An 11,371-nucleotide genomic window follows, 5' to 3' on the forward strand; every position below is an offset into this window, starting at 1 on the left:
TAGCATTCATCTGGACATAGTTTACATAAATTTTATACGTATCTAATATTATTGTACATACATTTATTTACAATAAAGTTAATTACAGTATTAACGCGTTACATAATTTATACGTGTATAGAATTTTACAAAAAAAATTAATTTCAGAGTAGCTGAAAATTTAATAAAATTTGAAATTAATTTGATTTATTTTTATATTCGATAATTGGAACGGGATTTTGATAATTAAATAAAACTTAAAATTAATTTAAAATTTTATTCAATTTTTAATCTCCCTCATTTCTAATTATTAAATGTATATATATATGATGTGTTTAGTCCTACCTGTCTATATTTATCGTGTTTATCCTACCTATGTAGATCCTACTTATCGTCCATACTTATTGTCCTACCTATCTGTATATTTTCATTTATTTATGTCTATTCGCGGATACCCACCCGTATATTCCTACCTACATTACTTTATAAATGTGCAATAACACCGCGAATATATAATATGTGTTAATAGCTGCGTTCAAAGAAAGTAGATTTTCGATTGTTGTAAAATTCTTCAATACGATTGGTTCTTGCTTTTGGTTCCTTATGATGGATTTAAATGTATAAACCAATTACATAAAAGAATTTTACAACAGTTGCAAAGTTGCTTTCTCTGCTAAACGCAGCTAATGTCTAATCATATATCCTATCGGGTATAATAAACTCACTGGGATAACTTAATCGCGATCATACTAATAATAAATAAGCAATAAGCAATAATGTAATTAAAACAAGCTCTTTCAATCTTTAAAATACAAAATAAATTAATAAATAACATGGCTAATAAGAGTCAGTGCGGATAATTAAGCGCAAATTTTGTAGATTTTTTTTAATCTACCAAACTTGCTCTCTTCTTAACCCTGTTGTTTATTGGTTTTTTTTTGTATTTTAAATAACTCTCAAAAAATAGAATAAAATAGAATAAAAGAACTCGCAATTTACGAGCAAATTACCCTCCCGAATATTCAGTTTACCTTTTACAAACCTTTTACACCTTAGATTGGTGTCACACATCAATCTACATCTCAATGAATAGAATCTAAAATTGACGCATAAGACAACTTTAAGATAGCTTTAAGAATTCTTTAAGAAACATTTTTAAGATTTCATAAAGAATTCTGAAAGATATCTTAAAGTTGTCTTATGCGTCAATTTTAGACATTCTGCTCATTGGGCTCGTAAAGAGATTCTCTTCTTTCTTCTGGCCAGATTGAACTCACCTTTCGTTGCTCCTGACCAACATTTTGGCTTCATAAGCCAAAAATCGACAACAAGGAGAAATACTCCTTTTTGCTGTCGACTGCTGCCGACTAATATCGCCGACAATAAGCGTAAGACTTTACGCTTTTATATGATGCGCGGAACACGAACGCGTCGCGAAGAGGCCATCATATTAATAAAATAGACTAAATATTAATATAAACAATTATCATTAATATCAATAATTATCATTAATAATTATCATTAATAATAATAGTAACAATTCTATTAATATATAAATAAATTTATTCAAAATCAAAAATATAAATATTCGATTAAATATAAATTTTAAAAAAATCTTCATATCAATAACGTTTTTATTTCAAGAGTCTCGAATATTATGAAACAAAATTAAATTACTTAATAATTTTATAATGTAATCAAAAAAATTTATTTAAAAATAAATGAATAATAACTGAAAATTACTAAATCAATTATCGTCCGATAAAATTCAAGGCCCATGTACGTATTTTTAACGATTCGAACGATTCGTTGCTGAATCTCATCTCAAAACATGCGGAGATGAGAAATTCAAATTAGTGATGTAAGATCCAAAAGAGATCATTTTCCCTCATTTCAATAAATATATCTCTACCGTATTTTGTATATTATATATTTTGTATTATATTAGATTAAAATCATTTTTTGAATAATTTATTATTTCAAAATTAAGTATTTTAAGTCATGCAAAACTCTGAACACAATTTTAAAATAATTATAAGATAAAATTTTTATATTTTTTGATAAAATGTGTATTGGATCTTATATCACTGTTACTTCAACTGGTATAAAATCCAGTTACTACATATGGATAAGTTATAAAACATTAGGCCGAAGTAAGTGCATTGAGATAAATAATAATAATTAATAAATGTAAAATATCTTTTACCGAAAAGCAAGATTAATAAATTGCTCTACATTATAATTTTTATCATTTCATTAGTAAGATATATATAAATAAGTGTGAAAAAAAAGGAATTTCTTAAAAAATAGTTCATATTATAGATATGTGTATACATATACTTATAAATGTATAGGTATTGCTTTTCTGCACCAACTTATATAAAATTTAATCCTAAATGAATATTTGAGGATAGGATAGATAGGAAAAATAAGAAAACAATATTTATTTAAACTCTAATAAACACTTTTCTATATAATGGTATAGAAAATAATTTCATAACTCTAATTATTATTTTGTATAAATTTTTTTTAATTTTCTGTATTTCATATATTTCAAAAATACAAGTATTTTATCCTTTTTTATTTTTAACTTCCAAGACGTATTATTTTAATATAAAAAACGATCATCAAAAGAATCCATTTTTTATTATACCTTTGTAATTAAATTACTTAATAACAAAGTAGAAAAACATTCACATTAACACGTATGAATTTATAATTAAAAATTTACAAAAAATTTGAGCTAAATTTAATAATAATTACAAATAATAATTTTAAATGCCTCGGGAAAAAATTTTTCATGCATGAATATGTATAAATATGTATAAACATACATAGATATTTATAAACATGTATAATCGTATACGAAATACATATATGTTCATACATTTCTTTTTCTTTTGTAAAATTACTTTTTAGTGTAACAGAAATAATAATAGTACTGTGAAAACGTTAAAAATAATTAAAGGATTAATTTTCGCATTTCGTTTCAGAAAAAAAAACAAGTTTGGAAAAATATAAAAAATATTGCTCAAACACAATTATGCATAATTTTATATATAATAATATGTAATTTTTTTTACATTTCTTCAAACTTGATTTTTAAAAAACAAATAATATAAAAATTATTCTTTTAATTATTTTTAATGTTTTCACATTACTATTATTATTTCTATCACACTAAAAAATAATTTTACAAAAAAGAGAGAGGGATGTAGGAACATGTATGTATATATTTCATATATGATTATACATATTTATGGATATTCATGTATGAAAAACTTTTTACTCAGGGGTGTAACATGACATTATCAATTTAACAGTGCATACACAATAAAATCCATATAATAAAGAGATATTCAGGATTAAGTTTATCCTAATATGTTATTACTTATCCATTTTAAGGCAACGGATGTATGGAATGCTATACATATATCCATATATATTTAATAAATTGATGCATATGCATCTACAGATATATAGTAATTAATAAAATTACCACACATCCGTTACCCCAATAAAAACATTAATTTATCACTCACCAATCCGATGCGCAACAGCGGAGTTATATCAGCAACGTCGCTACGATGATTCTGTAACAAAAAAAATAGGAAATCCAAATTAAAACAGAATAAAAGAATCAACCAATATTTCAACAAATATTTACTAAATGCAAAGTTTTTTGAAAATAAAATCATATAATATTCAAAATATATCATTTTTATAAGCATTGAATTATATATATATATATATAAGTCGCCATTCAGTTATATTTATAAAAATAATTATACATTTCTCAAAAATACATGTTTATAAAGTTTCAAAATAATTTTAAAATAATCCTTTCCTAATTATCATTTTTAAATTATTAAAATGAAATTATTAAAGATTAAATTTAAAAGAAGAAGGATACAGATGTTACATAAGTAAAAAATAATATTTACCGCAAGGTTGCTCCGCCGGTGCCTGATGCCTCTCCCAGATCTCCTCCTCCTCTCAGAATAGGGTTGACATCCTCTCGCACAGGACACTCGCGTAAAACACTCGCGAATAATATTATAATAGCACACGGACTATAACTTACCGGCACTCCCGATGCAAACATGCGATAAACCGGCTGCGGTTATTCATTTTCAAGTAAATCGGCAACGAGGTCCTTATTCTTGGATTAAATGAAGAGAACGATTTTAAATAAAAAATCATTCAGATAGAGCCGAAAATTTTTAGATACTTGAGAAAAACCGTTCTTTTCGTGTAAATATCTTCTGGGCCCCCACTTCAAGTACCCGTGAGAGGGAAGATAATCTGATAAATGTAATATATGTAGCTATTATCTATATTATTATGCAATTATTATGCAATTAGTTAACTTTTAGAATATTAAATATATGAATATTAAACAAACAAAAAATTAATTAAATTATTAAGCTATATTAATTGTAAAAGCAGGAATTGCGTTATTTGCATGAGAGTGTTCATACTAGCATTGCTTTTTTATAACTCATGTGATACCGTTCGTATAGATAAGTAGCCATGTCGCGTGCCATTCTTCTTCACATTTCTTTTTGAAACATATATATAATAATCGCAAAAAATGCTAGATATAATACGAAATGTATTTTATGAATATTCACATAATAAGATTATTAGTATGATTAATTATTCATAAAGTACAATGTTTCGTATTATATCTGGTATTCTTCGCGATAACATTTCAAAAAGTAATGTGAAAAAGAACCGTACGATTTGTTTGTACAAATCTCGGAATTCTCGGAAAGAGAATAACTGCGCGGTAACTACGCATAAATGTAAACATGACGCGTCACTTCGTGCTATCCCCAACCCAAGGTCGCGTGCCAACCGTCTAACTGCCGAAATATTAATGCATATCATTTTACGAAATAAAATAATATATTCTTTACATTTTTAATGTTCTCCGATTAATGAAACAATTTGTTATATGTATCTAGTTTTAGCAGCGCGAATCGTTTAATGTAGTATCATAATTATATCGTGATACACCAAGAAACATTTGACGTTCATTTTATAATTTTAAATATTTCGCAATTACAATGTGCTGACAAAAAGTAAGAAATAAAAAGAGGTTTTTACTAGCATGGTTTTTCTTATATAATTGCTCACGTGAAGTGAGCTTTTAACATCCCAATATTATATCTCAATTTTTATTGCTCTTTTTTGTAATTTACAATTAAATAAAGAGTAACAATATGTCATACATTAAATGAAGACAAAAATTTATTTTAAATTATGAAACAATTTCAACTAAATAGAATAATAATACGTCTAAATAATACGTCTAGTATGCGCATACATTTAGAAATATGTAATTTAAGTATAATTTAACTATTTACTTTTCCCGTATCATAAGAATGCGGAGTAACACGCAAATGACAGAATTATATGATTCAAAATGCCAATTTGAAATATCTAATAATAAGAATCTCATTTTTATATTGTATATGTGAGAAATATTTAAAATACTCATAAGCTGTGTATGTGCGTAATAAAGCTAAGAAATAAAAACCATGCAACAAAACCTATTAAATCTTAATACACTTTTTAGCTTTAGGCAACTTTACTTTTAATTCGCGTTCGTAAATATCTAATTTTCGTTAATTAATGCGACACACGGAACGACTCGTAAAACACATCCGTCTCCGTCCGAGATCGCCGAGCGAATGCCGAAGTGATGACGTATCAACCACCGCGCCGCGGCACGCTCTCCCACTCCACCTCGTGATCCCTCCCCTCGCTATTCGCCGTTCAGATATATCCAACTATCGCATATGAAAAATATTCAAAAATATTCATATATCGCATGAAAAATTATTCAATTATTTGTATTTTACATGATTTTGACAAATGGGTATCACCGCACATTTTGCTTTGTGACATCTTTGGCACAATCCTATATTACTTGCAGAGTTTTATTTTTAAAATACTCATGAGCTGTGTATGTGAATCTAAAAAATAAAAACCGTGGAATAAAACCCTGCAAGTAATATAGGATTGTGCCAAAGATACCACAAAGCAAAACGCGAAATGTGCGGCGATACCTATTTGTCAAAATCATGTAAAATACGAATAATTGAATAAATTGTGAATATTTTTACGCGACAGTTGGATGTCCGAACGGCGGACAGCGAGGGGAGAGATCACGCGGCGAAGGGTGGGGAAGCGTGACGCGCAGTGGTTATACGTCATCACTTCGGCATTCGCTCGGCGATCTTGGACGAAGACGGGTGTGTTTTACGAGTTTCCGCGTGTCGCATTAATTAACAAAAATTAGATACTTACGAACGCGAATTATGTAAAGTTGCCTAAAGCTAAAAAATGTATTAAGATTTAATAGGTTTTATTGCACGATTTTTATTTCTTAAATTTATTACGCACATACACAGCTCATGAGTATTTTAAATATTTCGTGTGTTCTCACATGTACAATATAAAAATGAGATTCTTATTGTTAGATATTTCAAATTGTGGCATTTTGAATCGTATAATTCTATCATTTGCGTGTTACTCCGCATTATTATGATACGGGAAAAGTAAACGGATAAATTATTTTAAATTACATCTCTAAATGTATGTGCATGCTATTTAGACGTATCATTCTACTTAGTCGAAATTGTTTTATAATTTAAAATAAATTTTTGTCTTCATTTAATGTATGACATATTGTTAATCTTTATTTAATTGTAACAAAAATTGTCACAAAAAAGAGCAATAAAAATTGAAATATAATATTGGGATGTCAGAAGCACTTCACATGAGCAATTATGTAAGAAAAATCTCGCTAGTAGAAATCTCTTTTTACTTCTTGCTTTTTGTCAGCACATTGTAATTGATACGAAATATTTAAAATTATATCAAATGAACGTCAAGTTCCTTAGTGTATCACGATATAATTATGATACCACATTAAACGATTCGCGCTGTTAAAACTAGATACATATAAGAAATTGTTTCATTAATCGAAGAACATTAAAAATATAAAGAATATATTATTTTACTTTGTAAAATAATATATGCGTTAATATTTCGATAGTTCGACGATTGGCGCGCGACCTTGGGTTGGGGATGGCACGGGGTGGCACGGAGCGGCGTGTCATGTTTACGTTTACGCGTAGTTATCGCGCAGTTATTCTAATTCCGAGAATTCCGAGATTCGTACAAGCAGTCGTGTTGCGTACAGTTCTTTTTCATATTACTTTTTGAAATCTTATCGCGAAAAATATAATACGAAACATTATACTTTATGAATAATTAATCATACTAGTAATCGTATTATGTGAATATTCATACAATACATTTCGTATTATATCTAGCATTTTTTTGCGATTATTATAAGTTTATAGTGTATTCGCGAGTGCTTTACGCGAGTGTCCTGTGCGAGAGGATGTCAATCTTAAGAGGAGAAGGAGATCTGGGAGATGCATCAGGCACCGGCGGAGCAATCTTGCGGTAAATATTTTTTTTTTATATAAAATTAATCCTCTTTTGCTTGTTTTTAAATAATTTTATTTGACAATAATTTATAAATGATTATTTTTAAATCATTGTTAAATAAAATGATGTGAATAATTATATATTCTATAAAATAATTATCATATATACTTTTTTAAAGATTTTAGCAAAAATAAATTTGTATAAAATATTAAAGTAATTTTTAAGTAACTCTGCTTTTATTTATATTAGATAATACATTAAAGAATAATATTTAAAAAGTTATTGCAATTTCATTAATGAAATACAATAAAATAATCCCGAAAAAAGTTTTCATGCATAAATATGTATAAATATATATAAACATACATAAACACGCATAAATATTTATAAATATGTATAATTATATATGAAATATGTCTATACATGTTTATACATCCTTCTTTCTTTTATAAAATTACTTTTTAGTGTTATAGAAATAATAATAGTAACATGAAAACATAAAAAATAATTAAAGGGATAATTTTCGCATTGCTTGCTTATACTTATAAAGAAAAGAGGATTGCCGATAAAATTGGCAGGAATGATGGAGGGCCTCTATAATTCGTTTTTGTTAAATTATACCTTAAATAAACAATATATGTTTAGAAAGAATTAAATTTATTAAAAGTCTCTATAATTATAAAGACTTTGACACATACTAGTAATTATAGTCGGCACGTTTCTATCCTGAGGATTTAGTACAGAGACGAACCATCTATTTTCGACAATAAGATTTTATCGATAGTGTCAGAAAATGTACGTAATTAAAGTCCAGTCTTGAAAAATGGATGATGTACCGAAAGAAAAGTGGACATTGCGTATAGTTTACATCCATTTTGTCAGAGGGCAGTAGTGCGTGGCAGCATTTGCGGTTACAGGTTTTGGCCCATCATGTCCTCTCTCAGATTTCTTTTATAGAGAGCAGTAGAGAGAGGGCACAGAGAGAGGTGAGAGTCTGAGAGGGTCTCTAATCTTCTTTGATTGTGAGTGACACTGGTGACTTGGATCGATGAGTCACTGAGTGGTGACAACTGACAAGTGACAGTGTCAGCGGCATTAATAGCAGTGTTTGCTACTCCGCTGCGCAGTGTGTTTGTCGATCTGAGTGAATTCGGGTGGAGGTTAGCGTCGCATCTGCGTTCATTGAATCTTCTAATTCAATACTCCTTTCCATAGTTTCTGTCACTTTTACGAAGGAATAGCAGTAATAGCAGGCAGAACGGAATATCGCGAAGATGGGCGACAAAACTGGTAAGCGATTAAGAGCCGCCTCTAGTTGTTGTCCATGTTTAGATAGAAAAATGAAGAGAAAAAAATTCGGGCGGGGAACGATTCTTATTTCGAAATCGATTGTTGCATTTTTTTATTTCGTGAATAGCTGTGTCATTTTTCAATATTTAGAACATTTTATTGAACTAAATTATTGTAAAAAAAAAGCAAAAGAAAAATGTGAGAGAAGAATTTGAAATGAAATTGCAACACGTTCCTCGATTTTATCTCACACGATAAGGACAAGATAAGGGACTTTTTGTAGACTCGGATTTTTCTTCTTTTCTCGGGACAGAACACATCGTCATGACACCGAAATGCAAGACAGCGAACTCCACGACATTGATAATTGAGAGACAGGCTCTGCCGCCTGCAGAAAACGGGAATGAGAACAATGTCCATATCGCTGGTGGGGATCACAAGGGGATTGTTATCAATAAACAGGTTGTGGCTGGTATGACGTATTTGCTTTAATTGATTGATAATATTATATTTAATACTAATAATATCTTGAAGTGTAAAATACTGAAGTAAAATACTTGAGCTGGAAATGTTTTACATTATTATTTTGTTTAAAATAAGAATAGAGAGTAGCACGTAAAATGTGAGGCATCAGCAGTGATTCTGCTTACAAACCTATAAGATTTTTAATACATTTCTATTGATTTGTAACATTTTCCATTAAAAAACTGAAACTAAAATGTTGATGCAATTGAATGCAAATCGATTTACATTTTTTTTAATATTAATAATAATAATAATAAATAATTTTAAAAGTTATCAGGTTATCGTGACAACAAAAAATGTGTAATTAAAATATGTAAATATGTGAATTGATTTATATTCAATTGCATTCAGTATACACCAGTATTGCACTAGTTTTTCCAATGAAAAATACTATTAAAAGGATTCTAAAATCGTCTATTTTATCAATTAAACGCAATAACTTTTGTGTCACAATTTCTTTTCTTTTTTTTTTTTATAGATTTAAAAGTCCGTTTTCAGAATTAAAGTATGTGCATTAATACGCATGGTGGAAAAAACTCAAGTGTGCTTGTTCTTAAAATACATTTTGTATGATTCTGTACAGACACGCAAACACCAATACGATCATTTGCACCACAATAATTTTTAAATAACACATCGATAATTATATTATCCACGATAATTATATAATCCAGAAATTGCTTCAGAACGATACTATATTATTAAAGCCCATTGATTTTATGGAAGTTCGTGTCATAAAAATTTAAGTTATTAAGAGCAAGAAACTGATAATATGATACTACTTTTATCGAAAAGTCACTTAATCTAATTATAGGATAATGTCCCCGAAATCAATAGCTGCATTCAGCAGAACACAACAGTTTTGCAATCGTTTTATTCTCTATTGAAACTGGACTAATCCTCTTGATTTAAAAGCATAACTCAATTAGCGCGAAGAAAACTTCCAACATTTGCAAAATAAACGTTCTACTGAACGCAGCCATTGTAAAATCGTGAATCTGACAGAAAAAAGTTCTGCTCTGTGGGAATTGAGATAGATTTTAAGAAAAAATTTTGATAAGTAAACACACACACACACACACACACACACACAACACACCAAATGAACATAGGATATATGTCATATAATTGATCCTAAGGACCTGGATTACGCCACGAGCAGTTAAAATTTATTTTTTCATTGTTTTCAAGATTATTTCATGGATAGTGGACACATTTTAGAATAAAAATTACATATTTAAAAAAAAAATATTACTGTCTGATTTAGATAGTAATATTTTTTAAATGTAACTTTTGTTGCAGATTCAGATTATGCGCAAAAAATATGTAATTTTTATTATATATTTAGTCTATTTCCGATCAGAACCGGAAGTTGAGACTGTCGATAAAATGTATTCGATATATTGAGTTGTCCGGAAAGTTCATGCCGATATTGAAGGAAAATTTAAACGCAGAAAATTTAAATTTTAGTATACATCTATTAAATTATATAGGTTAGTCGGCACGAACTTTCCCAATACTTATAAACTTGGACAACCCAATACTTATAAAAATTTTAGGATTTTTTAAAAAATTATTTTCTTTTATTCTTTAATAAACACATTTTATAAATAACCGTTACATTCCACCTATGAATAATTATATATCCCATTCCTATGAGATATACAGTAAAAATAATGGTATTGTTTGTTTACCTTATACATAATAAATAATAGTTCATACATTTTTGATAGAGTATATACGGGAATTACCCTATTTATTTTTATTTTTTCATTAACAATTAATCTAATTATTTAAATGAGATGTATAAGGGTATCCAAGTGCGTATAAGATTTCAAATGATGCAAAACACACATGTTAAAAGAAAGAAAAGTTCTTTAGACCGATTTTTTTGTGAAAAATAAATTTTCAAAACCAATATGAATAGTATATATTGTACTCACATGTGTAACTAGCTGTCAGCATGAGTTTCTTTTATTTGATTGATATTTGATTGTAATTTGGCAGGAATTATTTTTTTATGAATTGGAGGGAGAGGGAATTATTTTGAGGAATGCGGCGGAAATAAATTTGAAAGTTTAAAAAATATGAACATACATGTGTACAT

At 28.3% G+C, this 11,371-nt stretch overlaps 1 protein-coding gene across 1 annotated transcript in view; it reads left to right on the forward strand.

The window, feature by feature from the left end:
• Nucleotides 1-8,572: 8,572 nt before the first annotated feature.
• LOC108686468 overlaps nucleotides 8,573-11,371 on the forward strand; it is a 10,171-nt gene continuing 7,372 nt past the window's right edge. The window contains exons 1-2 of the mRNA XM_018191799.1: nucleotides 8,573-8,739; nucleotides 9,053-9,211. Coding sequence (XP_018047288.1) covers nucleotides 8,724-8,739; nucleotides 9,053-9,211 — 175 coding nt within the window. The 5' untranslated portion in view covers nucleotides 8,573-8,723. The remainder of the gene's footprint in view (nucleotides 8,740-9,052; nucleotides 9,212-11,371) is intronic.

This window comes from Atta colombica, unplaced genomic scaffold (assembly GCF_001594045.1).
Source record: "Atta colombica isolate Treedump-2 unplaced genomic scaffold, Acol1.0 scaffold183, whole genome shotgun sequence".
NCBI lineage: Eukaryota > Metazoa > Arthropoda > Insecta > Hymenoptera > Formicidae > Atta > Atta colombica.